The following is a 19,977-nucleotide window of genomic DNA, read 5'->3' as shown; positions in this document are numbered from 1 at the left end:
AGCATACCAACATCTGAATTATGGGGGTGCCAGAAGAAGAGAGCTAGCATGATACTGAAAGCCTATTTGAAGAAATAATGACAGAAAACTTCCCCCACCTGGTGAAAGAAATAGACTTACAAGTCCAGGAAGCACACAGAACCCCAAACAAAAGGAATCCAAAGAGGACCACACCAAGACACCTCATAATTAAAATACCAAGGGCAAAAGACAAAGAGAGAATCTTGAAAGCAGTAAGAGAAAAACAGTTAGTTACCTACAAGGGAGCACCCATACGATTGTCAGCTGATTTCTCAACAGAAACTGTGCAGGCCAGACGGGAGTGGCAAGAAATATTCAAAGTGATGAATAGCAAGAACCTACAACCAAGATTACCCAGCAAAGCCAAAACCGGTTTGGCTCAGTGGATAGAGAGTCGGCCTGCGGACTGAAAGGTCCCGGGTTCGATTCCGGTCAAGGGCATGTACCTTGGTTGCGGGCACATCCCCAGTGGGAGGTGTGCAGGAGGCAGCTGATCGATGTTTCTCTCTCATCGATGTTTCTAGCTCTCTATCCCTCTCCCTTCCTCTCTGTGAAATATCAATAAAATACATTAAAAAAAAAAAGATTACCCAGCAAAACTATCAGAATTGAAGGGCAGATAAAGAGCTTCACAGATAAGAAAAAGCTAAAGGAGTTCATCACCGCCAAACCAGTATTATTTGAAATGCTAAAGGGTATTCTTTAAGAAAAGGAAGAAGAAGAAAAAGGTAAAGATAAAAATTATAAATAACAAATACATATCTATCAACAAGTGAATCTAAAAATCAAGTGAATAAAAAATCTAATGAACAGAATAAACTGGTGAATATAATAGAATCAAGGGCATAGAAAGGGAGTGGACTGACAAATCTCAGGGGGAAAGAGGTGTGGGGGGTACGGGAAGAGCCTGGACAAAGGTCGTTCACCTATGGATGAGGACAGTGGCGGGGAGGTAAGGGCAGAGGGTGGGGTGGAAACTGGGTGGAGGGGAGCTATGGGGGGAAAAGAGAGGAACAATTGTAATAACCTGAACAATAAAGATTTATTAAATTAAAAAAATAAAATAAAAATAAAAATATAAACAAAAAGAATGTGGAATCTCAGCGGGAAGGTGGGAAGGGTGGGTGGGTGGGTGGGACGTAATCAACCAAGGACCTTGCATACATATATGTTTGGCCCATGGACACAGACAGTGGGACGCTGAGGGCCTGGGCAGTGGGGGGGGGGGGGTGCAGGCTACAAGGAGTCAATGTGGGGAAAAGGGAGGACATATGTAATACTTTCAACAATAAAGAATTATTTTTTAAAATAAAAATAAATAAAACTAACCATGCCTGGACACCCCTTGGAATGTCAAAAAAAAAAAAAAATGCCAGGTCAGAAACCTCCCAATCCTGCCACTAGAGAACAAATTAAGGAAGCCTATGTATGCTCAGGAGAGCTACCAAACCTGGTGTTACTGTTAAAGGATAAAAACTAGACTAATGGGTTTGGGCAATAAAATAATTCTTCTGTCCTTATGACAAACAAAAAACTACCTACACAGTCTAATAAATAGAAATAGCCAGGGACTATCTTTTCCTGGAAGCTAATGAAAGTGTTAGAAACTAAATAAAACAGTAGATAATATTCTCAAGACTGAGTTAGGCCCTGTTTGTAGCATTGTCTCCCATAGCCAAGGTTGTGGCTTAGATCTCTGATTAGGGCATATACAAAAATCACCAATGGGAGGGAGACAAAATGGTGGCAGAATAGATGGATGTGTCCTGAGCCTTGTCACGGAGGAAGTAGAGTGAGCAGCTGAAATGAGTGGAATTCAGCCCGAATTGGCGAAGGAGATGCAGCTGGTGAGACACTTTGCAGCCGGGAAAGGCAGAGGTCCCCTGGATAAAGGTGAAATCAAGTATCTGGCAAGAGAGTCTGCCAGACCTCTGTTCCCAGAGGGTCAGGGAGAAACTACAGGGCACCAAGCCGGGTCCCTGAGGACAGGCAAAGCGTCTGATTGTGAAAAAAAAGGGACCACGGGACTGCAGGAGGTAGGGGATTTTGGACCTTGGAGTCTGGATTTTGGATCTGAGCTAAGAGGCAGCCCTAAAGGGCTGGCCGGACCGTGCATTGCCGGCAAGAGAGGAGCTTGCAGAGACGCAGTCCCTCCTTGCGCTGGGGCCTGTGCTTTGATCCACTGAACCTAGTTCGTAGGACCTTTTGGATACAGACACTTACCCTTGGCTGAGGAACGGGAGAAGGTGTGGATGTGTGGAATCTGGGGAGAGTAGGCGGCGGTCCAGGAGTGGTGGTAGCCCAGCCGTGGGCAAACTATGGCCCTCGGGCTGGATCCAGCCCATTCAGCTGTTCTATCCGGCCCGCGGAGCCGAAAGAGCGGAGGGTTCTCTTGTTCTCCCCTCCGCTCCTTTACTTGAATTTATATTAGTTCACACAAACACTCCATCCATGCTTTTGTTCCAGCCCTCCGGTCCAGTTTAAGAACCCATTGTGGCCCTCAAGTCAAAAAGTTTGCCCACCCCTGTGGTAGACAGTCTGGTACTGAGTCATATTTAAGCCCCGGTCGCCATTTTCTCCTGAGAAATAGCCCCTCCCTCCAGTCTCCAGGCAACCAATATAGCCACACCCAGATTCCACCCTGAATAATACAAAGGAATCTGAATACTCCCTGAGGTCATAGGAACTGGCCTAAAGAGAAATATTTAGCCCCAGCAACTGCAAACTGAGAAACAGTACAGTACAGACGACTGGAATCATAAGCCAGCCAAAGGAACAACACACCACTTTTTTCACTTTTATTTTTATTTTTTTTACTATCCCTTCTTCTTTTTCTTTTTTTCTTCTTTGCCTCTTTGTTTTCCTATTTTTGTTTGTTATTTTTTTTTCTATTTCTTTTCGCATTATTTCTCCATCACTATTTTTATTTGCTATTTTTAATTTTTATACCATTTTTTAAATCAATTTTTGTATATTTTTTCTTCTCATTCTCTTTCTTCTCATCCACTTATTCCCTTTCTACTGCCTCAATACTAAGTAGAGGTCCTCCCCATATTCATCCAATTCTTTTTTTTTTTTTTTTTTTTTCAAATTTTTATTAAGGTATTATATGTGTACATATCTTACCATTGCCCCCCACCCCCACCCCACTCCCATACATGCCCTCACCCCCCAATGTTTTGCATCCGTTGGTTACTATTATATACATGCATATAAGTCCTTCAGTTGATCTCTTATTTCCCCCACCTCTCCCTAACCTTACCGCTGTAATTTGACAGTCTGTTTGATGCTTTACTGCCTCTGTAACTATCTTTTTGTTCATCAGTTTATAATGTTTTTCATTATCCCCAAATGAGTGGGATCATGTGGTATTTTTCTTTCATTGACTGGCTTATTTCACTTAGCATAATGTTCTCTAATTCCATCCAAGTGCCTACAAATGGTAGTAATTCCTTCTTTTTTACGGCAGCATAGTATTCCATTGTGTAGATGTACCATAGTTTTCTGATCCAGTCATCTGCTGATGGGCACCTAGGCTGTTTCCAAATCTTAGCTATTGTAAATTGTGCTGCTATGAACATAGGGGTGCATATATCCTTTCTGATTGGTGTTTCTGGTTTCTTAGGATATATTCCTAGGAGTGGGATTACTGGGTCAAATGGGAGTTCCATTTTCAGTTTTTTGAGGAAACTCCATACTGTTCTCCACAGTGGCTGCACCAGTCTGCATTCCCACCAGCAGTGCACGAGGGTTCCTTTTTCTCCGCATCCTCGCCAACACTTGTCGTTTGTTGATTTGTTGATGATAGCCATTCTGACAGGTGTGAGATGGTATCGCATTGTTGTTTTGATTTGCATCTCTCGGATAATTAGTGACTTTGAGCATGTTTTCATGTGTCTCTTGGCCTTCCTTCTGTCTTCTTTCGAAAAGCTTCTATTTAGGTCCGTTGCCCATTTTTTTATTGGATCATTTATCTTCCTTTTATTAAGTTGTATAAGCTGCCTGTAGATGTTGGAAATTAAACCTTTATCAGTGATACCATTTGCAAATATGTTCTCCCATACAGTGGGGTTTCTTGTTGTTTTGTTGATGGTTTCTTTTGCTGTGCAAAAGCTTTTTATTTTGATGTAGTCCCATTTGTTTATTTTCTGTTTGGCTTCCATTGCCCTAGGGGCAGTGTCACTGAAAAAGTTCTTTTGGCATATGTCTGAGATTTTGCTGCCTGTGGATTCCTCTAGTATTTTTATGGTTTCCTGTCTTATATTTAAGTCCTGTACCCATTTTGAGTTTATTTTTGTGTATGGTGTAAGTTGGTGATCTAGTTTCATTTTTTTGCATGTATCTGTCCAATTTTCCCAACACCATTTATTAAAGAGACTGTCTTGACTCCATTGTATGCTCATGCCTCCTTTGTCAAATATTAAGTGCGCATATTGGTTTGGGTCGATATCTGGATTCTCTATTCTGTTCCATTGATCTATATGTCTGTTCTTGTGCCAGTACCAGGCTGTTTTGAGGACAGTGGCTTTGTAATACAGCTTGAAATCTGGTATTGAGATCCCTCCTACTTTATTCTTCTTTCTCAGGATTGCTGTGGCTATTCGGGGTCTTTTTTTATTCCAGATGAATTTTTGGAGAGTTCTTTCTAGGTCTGTGAAATACGCCGTTGGTATTTTAATGGGGAGTGCATTGAATCTATAGATTGCTTTGGGTAGTATGGACATTTTAATGATGTTGATTCTACCAATCCATGAACATGGTATGTTCTTCCATCTGTTTACATCTTCCTCTATCTCTTTTTTCAGTGTCCTGTAGTTTTCCGCATATAGGTCTTTTACCTCCTTGGTTAGGTTTATTCCTAAGTATCTTAATTTTTTTGGTGCGATGGAAAATGGGATTGCTTTTTTAGTCTCTCTTTCTGTAAGTTCATTGTTGGTGTATAGAAATGCCATAGATTTCTTGGTGTTAATTTTGTATCCTGCTACATTGCCGAATTCATTTATTAAGTCTGTTAGTTTTTTGATGGAGTCTTTCGGGTTTTTTATGTACAATATCATGTCATCTGCAAATAAGGACAGCTTTACTTCTTCTTTTCCAATTTTGATGCCTTTTATTTCTTCTTCTTGTCTAATTGCAGTGGCTAATACTTCCAGTACTATGTCAAACAGGAGTGGTGAGAGTGGGCATCCCTGTCTTGTTCCTGTTCTTAGGGGAAATGGTTTTAGTTTTTGCCCATTGAGTATGATGTTAGCTGTGGGTTTATCATATATAGCTTTTATGATGTTGAGGTATGATCCTTCTATTCCCACCTTGTTGAGAGTTTTTATCAAGAAAGGGTGTTGGATTTTGTCAAATGATTTTTCTGCATCAATTGATATGACTATGTGATTTTTATCTCTCAATTTGTTTATGTGATGTATCACATTTATTGATTTGCGGATATTGAACCATCCTTGCATTCCTGGGATAAACCCTACTTGGTCATGGTGTATGATCTTTCTGATGTACTGCTGGATCCTATTTGCTAGAATTTTGTTGAGGATTTTGGCATCTACATTCATGAGGGATATTGGCCTGTAATTCTCTTTCATTGTGTTGTCTTTATCTGGTTTTGGTATTAGGGTGATGCTGGCTTCATAGAAGGAGCTTGGAAGTGTTCCTTCCTCTTGAATTTTTTGGAATATTCTGAGGAGGATAGGTTTTAGTTCTTCCTTGAATGTTTGGTAGAACTCTCCTGTGAAGCCATCTGGCCCCGGGCTTTTGTTTGCCGGAAGCTCTTTGATGACTGCTTCAATTTCTTCCATAGTTACTGGCATGTTGAGCTGTTTAGATTCTTCCTGATTGAGTTTTGGAAGGTTATATTTTTCTAGGAATATGTCCATTTCCTCCAGGTTGTCCAGTTTGTTGGAATAGAGTTGTTCGTAGTATTTTTTAACAATCCTTTGTATTTCGGCGGGATCTGTTGTTATTTCACCTCTTTCATTTCTGATCTTGTTTATTTGGGTCCTCTCCCTTTGCTTCTTGGTGAGCCTGGCTAGAGGTTCATCAATCTTGTTTATCCTTTCAAAGAACCAGCTCTTGGTTTTGTTGATCTTTTGTATTGTTTCTTTGGTCTCTATGTCGTTTATCTGTGCTCTGATCTTTATTATTTCCTTCCTTCTGCTTACACTGGGCTTTTCTTGTTGCTCTTTTTCTAACTCTTTGAGTTGTTGGGTTAGGTAATTTATTACCCCTGTTTCTTGTTTTTTGCAGTAGGCTTGTAGAGCTATGAACTTCCCTCTCAAGACTGCTTTCGCTGTGTCCCATAGATTTTGGATTGTAGTGTTTTCATTGTCATTTGTTGTCATGATGTTTTTTATTTCTTCTTTGATCTCTCTGGTAACCCAGTCATGGTTTAATAGCATGCTGTTTAGTCTCCATGTGTTTGATTTCTTTGGGTTGTTTTTATTGTAGTTGATTTCCAGTTTTATGCCACTGTGGTCTGAGAAGATGCTTGATATGATTTCTATCTTCTTGAATTTGAAGAGACTTTGCCTATGTCCCAACATATGGTCTATCTTTGAAAATGACCCATGTGCGCTTGAGAAGAATGTATATTCTGTGGCTTTGGGGTGAAATGTTCTGAAGATGTCAATTAATTCCATCTGGTCTAGTGAGTCATTTAGGATTGATGTTTCTTTGCTGATGTTTTGTTTAGAGGATTTGTCCAATGGTGATAGTGGGGTATTAAAGTCTCCTACTATGATTGTATTGCTGTCAATGTCTCCCTTGATATCCTCCAGGAGTTTTTTTATGTATTTGGGTGCTCCTGTATTGGGTGCATATATGTTTACCAGAGTTATTTCTTCTTGTTGGATTGCTCCCTTTAGTATTATGAAATGGCCTTCCTTATCTCTTGTTATGTCCTTCAGTTTGAGATCTAATTTGTCAGAAATAAGTATTGCTACCCCAGCTTTTTTTTCAGTTCCATTTGCCTGGAAAACCTTTTTCCATCCCTTCACCCTCAGTCTGTGTGCGTCTTTTTTTCTGAGGTGGGTTTCTTGTAGACAGCAGATATATGGGTCGTGTTTTCTTATCCAATCTGTTACCCTATGTCTTTTGATTGGGGCATTTAATCCATTTACATTTAAAGTTATTATTGATAGGTACTTATTTGTCGCCATTCCTATTCTTTACCCCTGTGTTACTTCTTCGCTTCCTGTTTCTTTCTTTCTTTCTTTCTTTTTTTTTTTTTTTTTTTACAGTAGACCCTTTAGCATTTCTTGCATTGCTGGTTTGGTGGTAATAAATTCCCTTAGTCCTTTTTTGTCTGTGAAGCTCCTGATTTCACCTTCAATTTTGATTGACAGCCTTGCTGGGTACAGTATTCTTGGATTCAGCCCCTTCCTTTGCATGACTTTGTATATTTCATTCCATTCCCTTCTGGCCTGATGAGTTTCTGTTGAGAAATCAGTTGCTAGTCTGATGGGGGTTCCTTTGTATGTAACTTTCTGTCTCTCTCTTGCTGCTTTTAAGATTCTTACTTTGTCGTTGGTGTTTGCCAATTTAATTATAATGTGCCTTGGCGTCGGTCTTTTGGGGTTCATTTTGCTTGGGACTCTGTGAGCTTCTTGGATTTGTGTGGGTTTTTTCTTCCCTATATCTGGGAAATTTTCTGTCATTATTTCTTCAAAGAGGTTTTCTATTCCTTGCTCAGCTTCCTTTCCTTCTGGAACCCCTATTATGCGGATGTTGTTTTGTTTCGTGTTGTCCCAAAGTTCCCTTAGACTCTCCTCCTGCCTTTTAATTTTTTTTTTCTAGAAGTTGCTTTTCTTGGGTATTTTTTTCCATCTTGTCTTCTAGCTCACTGATGCGGTCCTCTGCTTCTTCTAGTCTACTCTTGATGCTTTCTATTGAGTTCTTTACAGCAGCGATGTCATTTTTCATTTCTTCTTGGTTCTTCTTCATTTCCTCTTGGTTCTTGCTCATATTGTCGAATTTGTCTTCCATTCTTTTCAGCCACCTTATGACCATTTCTCTGAATTCTTTTTCTGGAAGGTTGCTTGCCTCCATTTCGTTTACTTCCTTTTCTGGTGATGCCTGCTTTTCTTTCATATGCGGGCTGCTTCTTTGTCTCCCCATGGTCTCTCTTCTCTGGGTGTCTGGTTATGTAGTTCTCTCTCTCCTGGGTTGATTTAAAGGCACAAAATACAGCACTACCAGGTACAACTCACAAGGCACTGAACAGGAATGTATTCGCGATATTAATAACCTCCAATAAAGGTGACCACCAGAGAAAAGCAAATTAGGTGATAGGAGAGAAAGAAGAAGAGGAAACAAGAAAGAAAGAAAGAAAAAAAGAAAAAAGGAGTGTGAAAATGAAATTGGGAAAAGGGAAAGTAAAGAGAAAAAAAAAAAGTAAGAGACAAGAAATTGACTAAGAGAGAAAGGGGAACAGACTATATATATATTGGGGATAAAACTCCAATAGAACAATCACTAATCCCAGCAAATGCCAGCAACAAGTGCCTGGGGATTAGTACAAACTACAACACCAACTAATATGGAGTGAGGCAAGGTTAAGCTGAAGCACAAAACAAACAAAAGAATAAACAAAAGAAGAATAAGCAAAACAATCTCACAAAAAAAGCATAAAAATTGGATATAATCTACATTCAAGCAAACAACAACAAAAGGACAGAGATAAGGACAAGTTTATGGATAACTCAGACAGCGAAGGGAGAGGTGTATGTGGACTTGGAGCAGGGGATTGGAGATTAGATATGTAAGTAGGGTGAAATTTTAACAAGGGGTAAACAGAAAGAATAGGGAAAATCTAAAGCAGTAAAAGGGTAAGACAAACAGGACACTGAAAAGGGGGAGGTTAGGAAGAGAGTGATGGCCTAAAGGTAGAGTTGAGATAGAGTAAAACGATGCTAAAGGAAAGATAAAAAATAGAATGTAGAACCCTAATCCCAAAATAAAATGAAGAGAAAATAAAATGACACTTTAAAAAAAAAAAAAAAGATAAAATAGCAGTAGTAATAATACGGATTGAAAATAAAAATGTAATCATTAAAAAGGCAAAATCAAGTGATGAAAAAAGAAAAAAAAGTTTCTTGATTAAAAGATGCAAAAAATGAAAATTAAAAAAAAATAAAAAAATAAAAAAAATAAAAGGTAAAAATAAAATGTGGAGTAGTGAAGGTCATTCACTTCCTCTGTTTTTCTGTTTGGCACGCCTGTTTCTCAGTCCAGACAGTATTGCAGTTCCCTGCGATCCACTGCTCTTCGGTGTTGTAAGCCAGTCCTGATTTTAAGCAGGCGGTGTGTCTTAATTTCTCGTATTCCTTTATTTTTGATTACACAAGAGTCAATTTGTGATTCAGCCCCTGGGTGGCAGTGTTTCTGGATTGACTTCCGGGTCTATCTATGGCCTCTCTAGGGAGTGTTAGAGCCTTCTTTCCCTGTGGCACTCGGGCCTGTGGGAGTGGTCTGCCTCAGAGCTGACTCTCTGATGGTCACTCCCCGCTCCGATCCCCAGGTTCCAGAAAAACAACCTTCCCCTGCAGTCTCCCAGGGTGTCCCCAACTGGGTGATCCTATGTATTGGGCTTAGTAATCAGAAGCAAGGATTTGAAGAGGAAAAAGCCCAAGTGTGCGAACTCCGGGACTGCGAGTGAGCCCAGGCACCCAGGGAGCGCACGGGCTGCGCGTAAGTCTGGACTGCCTGAAATTCTTAGGGTGTCCCTGCACTTCAGATCAAAATGGGTTGCTTTTTAGAGTGCCCTTCTCTTAGCAGCTCTGAGGACCCCTTTCCACAGTCACAGATCACGCCAGCCCCTACAGCCACGGATTTTTCTAGGCACAGACTTCCCTGGTCCTCCAGCTCCCGCAAAACGCGCGTTCCTCTCTCCCGCCGGGACCAGAGACCTCACCTTATCCCAGGCGAAATCTGACCTTTCCGTGGTGGAGTGTAGAGCTTCTCTGAACCCGTGTGCTTGCGCCAGTTGGGGAGCGTTGTTCTGGGGCTCGCAGCTGTTCCTGGGGTGCCGCAGTTGTGGATTCTCAGGCTTCAGATAAGCTCCACTTTCCGGATCAAGATGGCGCAGACTCCGCGTCCAAGCCCGCAGCTCTGGGAGGGGACCCAGCCGCAGTTCTTGCTGCCAGGTCAGGGGAACCCCGTTCAGCAGTCCCCCACCTCCTTCTGGAATTCAGCTGTCTCCCAACCAGCCAACAAACACTCCTTGCGCGACCCTCAGCTGTTCTTTCTTTCTGCTCCGGGACAAGGCTCGGAACACGTCTGTCTATTCCGCCGCCATTATTCTCCTCTCCATCCAATTCTTAATATTATTTTCAGTATATAAACTCAGCCTCTACAGATTCTACCCCAATCCTCTTTGCTGGGTGTTTGCTTTTTTTTTTGGTTTATCTATTGGTTCTGTGGTGTCTTATTCATATATATATGTATACATATATACATATGTACATATATACACACACACACATATATATATATATATTTCCCTTTTTATTCCTTTGTCTTTTATCCCTTATCTTTTTCTCTCTCTTCGATAGCATTTGTGCTCTCTTTGCTCTGCCCTATCTCTCTTTTCTCAGGTGGTCACTTACATTGGGGTTATTGGTGTTGTGAGTTCCCTCTGTGTTGTGTCTTGTTGAGGTTAATTTTATCCGGTCTGGCCAACGGGCTTGAGAGCAAGCCACATAACCAGACAGCTGGAGAGGAAACTCCATCCACGAACGGGTCAATAACACCCCAGACCCAACTATAGAGGCAGAAAGAATGTGGCAGTGAGGGAAAGAGCATGCGTGAGTGAGGAAGTAAAAGGTGGGGTGCGTGCGTGTGTGTGTGTGAGAGAGTGAGTGAGGCACAGTTAGATCCCACAGGACCTTCAGGGGCAGGCTAATCAGGCTCGCCTAACTAGGCAGCTTCTGCTACCATTAAAAACAGTACCGGGAGGCCAGCTTGTCCTTAGAGGTCTAGCCTTTTTGAAGGGGAGAGCTGCTGTAACTGGGTTCCCAGCCTCAACTCCACCCAGAGTGCCCTGAGATAACACCTGGGACTCTACAGCCACCCCTGCCAGGGACATGCTACCTAGGCTGTGATCCTACGGTCAACGAGGCTCCAGCCACCCTGGGCGCAGGCTCCTGTGAGTTCGGAAGCAGGCTCCCCTCTGACCGGCCCAATGCTTTAGCCCAGGGCACTGCAACCACGTGAACAGCAAACATGGGAGCAGCCCGCTCCTGTCCAAGGAGCAGCAGCCCCGCAAGCAACCTGCCACAGGCCTAAGAGCAGCAGCTTCACGTGGACTGCCCCTGTCCAAGGAGCAACAGCTGTGTGAGCAGCCAGTTCCTCTGTCTGAGGAGCAGCAACCACGTGAGCAGCTCACCCCATCTGAGGAGCAGCAGCCGCTTGAGCAGCCCAACCACTACTGAGGAGCGGCAGCCCCACACAGCCGGCCTCCCTAAGGAGCAGCAGCTATGCGCAGCCTACACCCTGCACCTGTCCAAAGACCAGCAGCTGTGCTGCACGAGCAGCCAGCCGCCTTCTGAGGAGCAGCAGCTGTGTGAGTAGACGGTCCCTTTCGAGGAGCAGCAGCCGCACAAACCACCTGCCCCATCTGAGGAGCAGCAGTTGTGTGAGCTGCCTGCCCCCATACGATGAGCAGCACCTGTGTGAGCAGCCGACCCCCCTTCTGAGGAGTAACAGACACACAGCCGCTGGCCCACATCCGAGGAGCAGCAGCTGTGTGAGCAGCCCACCCCCTTGTGAGGAGCAGCAGCCACACAAGCAGGCTCCCCGTATCTGAGGAGCAGCAGCCACATAAGCAGACTGCCCACATCCAAGGAGCAGCAGCCCTATGCAATCCGCACTGGTCCGAGGAGCAGCACCCACACGCAGCCTGCACGTGTCCGACGAGAAGGAGCCGGGTGAGCACCCTGTCCCTGTCCGAGGAACATCAACAGCATGAGCAGCTCACTCCCACGCGAGGAGCAGCAGCCGCATGAGCAGGCCGTCCCCCGTCCGAGGAGAAGCACCTGCATGAGCAACCCGCACCCATACAAGGAGCAGCAGCCGTGCAAGCAACCTGCTGCTGTCCAGGGAGCAGCGGCATCACGGGTAGCCCACCCCATGTGAGGAATGGCAGCAGCACCCACCCAGCCCCCATTTAAAGAACAGCAGCCATGCGAGCAGTCCGCCCCTGCCCAAGGAGCAGCAGCCACATGAGCAGCCGGACCCCGTCCAAGGAGCAGCGGACATGAGCAACCTACCCCCATCTGAGAGCAGCAACCTCATAATCAGCCCACCCCCTTCCAAGGAACAGCAGCTATATGAGCAGCCTCCCCCACCAGCCAGAGGAGGCACCACTGCTGTGAACAGCACCCACCAGAGGAGCCACTGGCGACTGAGAAGCAGCTGCTACCATGACCTCCCGAGGAGCAACCGCAGCCAGAGAAACCACTGCCACCCAAGGAGCAGCCCCTGCACGGCTCAACATCTAGATCAGTCAGTGAGACCAAAAATGGGTAGACAAAGATACCCCCAAAGGAAAGAAGAGGAGGAATCGCCAGAAAAGCACATAAGTGCAACAGAGGCATGCAATATGTCAAAAAAAGAATTCAGAATAAGGGTCATAGAGTTCATAAACCGGATGGAAGAAAAAACCAACACCTTATTTAAGAACCAAGAAGAAATGGATGAAAAAATCAACAACTTATGTAAGAATCAAGAAGAAATGAAGAGTGATATAGCTGCAATAAAAAACACCATGGAAAGTTTCAACAGTAGACTAGGAGAAGCAGAGGAACAAATTAGTGAACTAGAAGACATGGAAGCAAAACACAGCCAAACTAAATTGCAACTGGAGAAAATAATTCAAAGACAGGAGGAGAGCCTAAGGGAGCTATGGGACAACATGAAACGAAGCAACATACGAATAATAGGGGAGCCAGAATATAGGAAGAGGAACAAGGGTTAGAAGAAATATTTAAAGAAATAATGTCAGAAAACTTCCCTGATGTGGCAAAGAAAAAAGTCATACAAGTACAGAGAGTCCCAAACAGGATGAACCCGAAAAGTCCCACACCAAGACACATCATAATTACGATGGCAAATATTCAGGAAAAAGAGAGAATCTTAAAAGCTGCAAGAGAGAGACAGAAAGTTACATACAATGGAGTTCCCATTAGATTATCAAATGATTTCTCAACAGAAAAACATCAGGCCAGAAAAGAGTGGAAGGAAATTTACAAAGTGATGCAAACCAAGGGACTGAATCCAGGAATACTCTATCCAGCAAGGATATCAATCAAAATTGAAGGGGAAATAAGGAGCTTCACAGACAAATAATGCTAAGGGACTTTATCACTACCAAGCCAGCAATGCAAGAAATGCTAAAGGGACTGCTGTAAAAAGAAGAAATAAAAAGGTAAGGAGGAACCCGTACAAAAAAAATAAAAATGGCTACAAATAAGTAGCTTTCAATAATGACTTTAAATGTAAACAGACTAAGTGCTCCAATCAAAAGACATTGAGTGGCTGAATGGATAAAAGAACATGACCCATATATATGCTGTCTACAAGAGACCCACCTCAGAAAAAGGGACTTTACAGACTGAAAGTGAAGGGATGGGAAAATATCTTTCAGGCAAATGGAAATGAAAAAAAAGCTGGGGTAGCAGTACTTATTTCTCAAAAAATAGACCTCAAAGTAAAGGCCATAACAAGAGATAAGGAAGGCCACTTCATAATAATAAAGAGATCCATACAACAAGAGGATATAACCCTGATAAACATATATGCACCCAATGGAGGAGCACCCAAATACATAAAAAACTCCTGGAAGATATCAAGGGAGAGATCGACAACAATACAATCATAGTAGGGGACTTCAATATACCACTGAGATCACTGGATAAATCCTGTGGACAAAAAATCAGCAAAGAAACAGCAATTGTAAATGACTCACTAGATCATATGGACCTAATTGACATCTTCAGAGCATTTCACCCCAAAGCCATGGAATAGAGGTTCTTCTCAAGTGCACATGGGACATTTTCAAAAATTGACCACATATTGGGTCACAAACTCTCCCCAAATTCAAAAAGATTGAAATCATATCGAGCATTTTCTCAGACCACAATGACATAATATTAGAAATAAACTACGATAAAAACATTCCAAAAAATTCAACACTTGGAAGCTGAATAGCACGCTATTAAACAATGATTGGGTTATCAATGAGATCAAAGAAGAAATTAAAAACATCCTGGAGACTAATGACAATAAAAACACAACAATGCAAATACTATGGGACACAATGCAAGCAGTCCTGAGAGGGAAGTTTATAGCTCTACAGGCCTCCCTCAAAAAAAAACAAGAAAAGATGGTAATAAATCATCTAACTCAACAACTCAAAGAATTAGAAAAAGAGCAACAAGAAAAGCCCACAGTGAGCACAAGGAAGGAAATAATAAAGATCAGAGCAGAGATAAACGACATAGAGACCAAAGAAACAATACAAAAGAACAATGAAACCAAGAGCTGGTTCTTTGAAAGGATAAACAAGATTGATGAACCTCTAGCCAGGCTCACCAAGAAGCAAAGAGAGAGGACCCAAATAAACAAAATCAGAAATGAAAGAGGAGAAATAACAACAGACCCCACAGAAATACAAAGGATTATTAAAAAATACTATGAACAACTCTATTCTAACAAATTAAACAACCTGGAGGAAATAAACAGATTCTTAGAAAAATATAACCTTCCAAACCTCAATCAGGAAGAATCTAAACATCTCAATAGGCTGATAACTATGGAAGAAATTGAAGGAGTCATCTAAAAGCTTCCAGCAAACAAAAGCCCGGGGCCAGATGGCTTCATAGGGGAGTTTTACCAAACATTCAAGGAAGAACTAAAACCTATCCTCCTCAAACTATTCTAAAAAATTCAAGAGGAAGGAACACTTCCAAGCTCCTTCTATGAAGCCAGCATCTCCCTAATACCAAAACCAGATAAAGATAACACAATGAAAGAGAATTACAGGCCAATATCCCTCATGAACACAGATGTCAAAATCCTCAACAAAATTCTAGCAAATCGGATCCAGCAGTACATCAGAAAGATCATACACCATAACCAAGTAGAATATATCCCAAGAATGCAAGGACAATATCCGCAAGTCAATAAATATGATACATCACATAAACAAATTGGGAGATAAAAATCACATAGTCATATCAATTGATGCAGAAAAAGCATTTAACAAAATCCAACACCCTTTCTTGATAAAAACTCTCAGCAAGGTGGGAATAGAAGGATCATACATCAACATAATAAAAGCCATATATGACAAACCTAAGGCCAACATCATACTCAATGGACAAAAACTAAAACCATTTCCCCTAAGAACAGGAACAAGACAGGGATGCCCACTCTCACCACCCCTGTTCAACATAGTGCTGGAAGTACTAGCCATTGCAATCAGACAAGAAGAAGAAATAAAAGGCATCCAAATTGGAAAAGAAGAAGTAAAGCTGTCCTTATTTGCAAATGACATGATACTATACATAGAAAACCCTAAAGACTCCATCAAAAAATTATTAGAATTAATAAATGAATTTGGCAATGTAGCAGGATACAAAATTAATGCCAAGAAATCTATGGCATTTCTATACACCAATAATGAACTTACAGAAAGAGAGACTAAAAAAGCAATCCCATTTACCATCGCACCAAAAAAATTAAGATACCTAGGAATAAACTTAACTAAGGAGGTAAAAGACCTATACGCGGAAAACTACAGGACACTGAAAAAAGAGATAGAGGAAGACATAAACAAATGGAAGAACATACCATGGTCAAGGATAGGTAGAATCAACATCATCAAAATGTCCATACTACCCAAATCAATCTATAGATTCAATGCACTTCCCATTAAAATACCAACGGATTATTTCACAGACTTAGAACGAACTTTCCAAAATTTCATCTGGAATAAAAAAAGACCCCAAAAGTTACAGCAATGCTGAGAAAGAAGAACAAAGTAGGTGGGATCTCAATACGAGATATCAAGCTGTATTACAAAGCGACTGTTCTCAAAACTGCCTGGTATTGGCACAAGAACAGACATATAGATCAATGGAATAGAATAGAGAATCCAGATATCGACCCAAACCACTATGTGCAATTAATATTTGACAAAGGAGGCATGAACATACAATGGAGTCAAGACAGTCTCTTCAATAAATGGTGTTGGGAAAATTGGACAGATACATGCAAAAAAATGAAACTAGATCATGAACTTACACCATACACAAATATAAACTCAAAATGGTTACAGGACTTAAATATAAGACAGGAAACCATAAAAATACTAGAGGAATCCACAGGCAGCAAAATCTCAGACATATGCCAAAAGAACTTTTTCAGTGATACTGCCCCTAGGGCAATGGAAGCCAAAGAGAAAATAAACAAATGGGACTACATCAAAATAAAAAGCTTTTGCACAGCAAAAGAAACCATCAACAAAACAACAAGAAACCCCACTGTATGGGAGAACATATTTGCAAATGTTATCACTGATAAAGGTTTAATCTCCAACATCTACAGGCAGCTTATACAACTTAATAAAAGGAAGATAAAGGATCCAATAAAAAAATGGGCAACGGACCTAAATAGAATCTTTTCGAAAGAAGACAGAAGGAAGGCCAAGAGACACATGAAAACATGCTCAAAGTCACTAATTATCCGAGAGATGCAAATCAAAACAACAATGCGATACCATCTCACACCTGTCAGAATGGCTATCATCAACAAATCAACAAATGACAAGTGTTGGCGAGGATGCGGAGAAAAAGGAACCCTCGTGCACTGCTGGTGGGAATGCAGACTGGTGCAGTCACTGTGGAGAACAGTATGGAGTTTCCTCAAAAAACTGAAAATGTAACTCCCATTTGACCCAGTAATCCCACTCCTTGGAATATATCCTAAGAAACTAGAAACACCAATCAGAAAGGATATAAGCACCACTATGTTCATAGCAGCACAATTTACAATAGCTAAGATTTGGAAACAGCCTAAGTGCCCGTCAGCAAATGACTGGATCAGAAAACTATGGTACATCTACACAATGGAATACTATGCTGCCATAAAAAAGAAGGAATTACTACCATTTGTAGGCACCTGGATGGAATTAGAGAACATTATGCTAAGTGAAATAAGCCAGTCCATGAAAGAAAAATACCACATGATCTCACTCATTTGGGGATAATGAAAAACATTATAAACTGATGAACAAAAAGATAGATACAGAGGCAGTAAAGCATCAAACAGACTGTCAAATTACAGCGGTAAGGTTAGGGAGAGGTGGGGGAATTAAGAGATCAACTGAAGGACTTATATGCATGCATATAAGAGTAACCAATGGATGCAAAACATTGGGGGGTGAGGGCATGTATGGGAGTGGGGTGGGGGTTGGGGGCAATGGTAAGATATGTACACATATAATACCTTAATAAAAATTTGAAAAAAAAAAAATAAAGTAACTATTGTTAAAAAAAAAGGAGTTTTTACCATTTGCAACAACATGGATGGAGATGGAGAGCATTATGCTAAGTGAAATAAGCCAGGCAGAGAAAGATAAGTATCACATGATCTTACTCATTTGTGGAATATAATGAACAACATAAACTGATGAACAAAAATAGATCCAGAGACAGAGAAACATCAATCAGAATGTCAAACCTCAGGGAAGGTAGGGGACAGTGGGGGTAAGAGGGAGAGATCAACCAAAGGACTTATATGCGTGCTTATAAGCTTAACCAATGGACACAGACAACAGGGTGGTGGGGGCATGAATGGGAGGTGGGGGGTAATGCGGGAATAAGGACACATATGTAATACCTTAATCCAGTGGTCGGCAAACTGCAGCTCGCGAGCCACATGCGGCTCTTTGGCCCCTTGAGTGTGGCTCTTCCACAAAATACCACGGCCTGGGCAAGTCTATTTTGAAGAAGTGGCATTAGAAGAAGTTTACGTTTAAAAAATTTGGCTCTCAAAAGAAATTTCAATCATTGTACTGTTGATATTTGGCTTTGTTGACTAATGAGTTTGCCGACCACTGCCTTAATCAATAAAGAAATTTTTTTAAAAATCAACCAATGAATGCAAAAATAAGTGAAACAACAAATAGGGTGCTCTCTAAAACCAATCAGTAAATTAAAAACATTTTTAAAAGACTGAGTTAAATCATTGCAAAACTGAAATAATAAACACACATATACAACTGAACTCTTGAAACAACAAAATAAAATAATGGAAGTGAAATTACTCTTCACTTTTAAGAGTGTGGCATTTCATAATCATCACTTGTTTATCTGATAGCCAATTTCCCATCCTATAACACTTAGAAATGAAACAGTATCATGAAGCAGCTTAATTTATAAATACCCCTTACCAAGCACCCACCAGCTGTTCCATTAGAATCTCCCACTCAAATTGGAGGGATCTATTTCACTGACCCCAGAAGAAGCCCTTTGCAGTTTTATTTCCAGGCCCTTTGCCTGACTGCTAATTCATGTCCTTTGTCCACCTACACTTTGAGGATCCAATTTGAGATCCACTATCACAGTGAAGTCTTCATCTACTGCCTAGGATCTACATGCTTATTCTTAAACTAAACTGCTTTGTATCTTACGCTCTGATTCACTCATCTAGCTTAGATCACATTCTTATTTGAGTGTTACTACTGTTCTCATATCCTTGCGTTTTGCATCTCAAATACATCATGGGCCCTAGCCAATTTGTCTCAGTGGATAGAGCCTCCGCCTGTGGACTGAAGGGTCTCAGGTTTGATTCCAGTCAAGGGCACATACCTCAGTTGCAGACTTGATCCCCGGCCCTGGTCCGAATACATGTTGGAGGCAACCAATGGATGTGTCTCTCATATAGATGTTTCTCTCTGTCTCTCCCTCCTTTCCACTCTTGGGTGAAGATTAACAACAACAACAAAACAAAAGAAAAGAAAACCTCAAATACATCATGTGCTTCCTCCTTAAGAATCTAAACAAGACACACCATAAGCCAGTGCAACTTTACTGCACAGTGGAATCACTCGAGGGCCTTTAAAAATATGGATACCGGGCTCTCAGTCCCAGATATTCTGATTTAATTGAAATGGATTGTGCTCTGGCCATCGGGATATTTAAATACTTCACGCGGGATTCTAATGTGCAGCAAAGTTTGGGAACTACTTCCATTGGTATTAGTCCTGCGTTTGTGGACCAAACGGATTAGAAAGAGCTGAAAGGCGAGATTTTGTAGCACACTGGTCTACATAAGATATCAGGGAAGGGGGTTACAACTTCGTGGCAGGCCCTGCAGACATCACAGACTCGGTGAATTGGAGCTGTGTGTTTCATACTCACGTCGTTGCCATAAGACTCAGCTGGGAGAGAAAGAGCATGTGCCACTGATACCAGTTCCCCGGAAACCTGGGAAGAAAAAAGGAGGAGAGGGAGAGTTCAAGGCTAGAGTCAGCTCGACTTCCCCATTCACCCCACCCCAGAGCAGTGCCTCACCGGCTTTTCAGTTCCACCAGTCGCCTCCATGTTGCAGCTAACAAAGCGCCGCTCCACTTCCCGGAAATGACTTTACGTGAGCTCTTTCCGTTGTCCGTTGGGAAGGGAGGGCCGGGCAAGAAAGGCTTTCACCCGCCTGCGCCTGCGCCTGCGCCTACCCGCACCCTCCCTCGCCTGGAGGCGGTAGTCCCTGGCCCCTCCTCACCCACCCCACGCACTCAAAAGTGCTGCATTGTTGCTAGGCTGGGCTGTTAGAGGGATCTGAGGCACTTAAATGCTCAGTAAATCTGTGATCATGGGAAAAACCTGAGTTAAAATAATGCAGCTTTCGGTCCCATTGCACTGAATACTAGCAGCGAATCGAATTCACACTCTC

General features: G+C 41.9%; 1 protein-coding gene across 3 annotated transcripts in view; it reads right to left on the bottom strand.

Annotated features, from left to right (window-relative positions):
• The window catches only part of PBDC1 (polysaccharide biosynthesis domain containing 1), a 116,873-nt gene extending 97,184 nt beyond the window's left edge, over positions 1-19,689 (bottom strand). For all 3 annotated transcript variants that reach the window (XR_013959810.1, XM_080653743.1, XM_080653744.1), the window contains exons 1-2: positions 19,602-19,689; positions 19,449-19,514 (exon numbers count right to left, since the gene is read on the bottom strand). Coding sequence is in view for 2 of the 3 variants with exons in the window: in XM_080653743.1 (XP_080509869.1) it covers positions 19,449-19,514; positions 19,602-19,631 (96 nt within the window). In the remaining variant the exon portion in view is untranslated. The remainder of the gene's footprint in view (positions 1-19,448; positions 19,515-19,601) is intronic.
• Between the last annotated feature and the right edge of the window lie 288 nt (positions 19,690-19,977).

Source organism: Plecotus auritus, assembly GCF_963455305.1.
Source record: "Plecotus auritus genome assembly, chromosome: X".
In the NCBI taxonomy this organism is placed as follows: domain Eukaryota; kingdom Metazoa; phylum Chordata; class Mammalia; order Chiroptera; family Vespertilionidae; genus Plecotus; species Plecotus auritus.
Note: the sequence above shows the minus strand (reverse complement) of the source record. Positions and strands in the feature narration are given on the sequence as shown.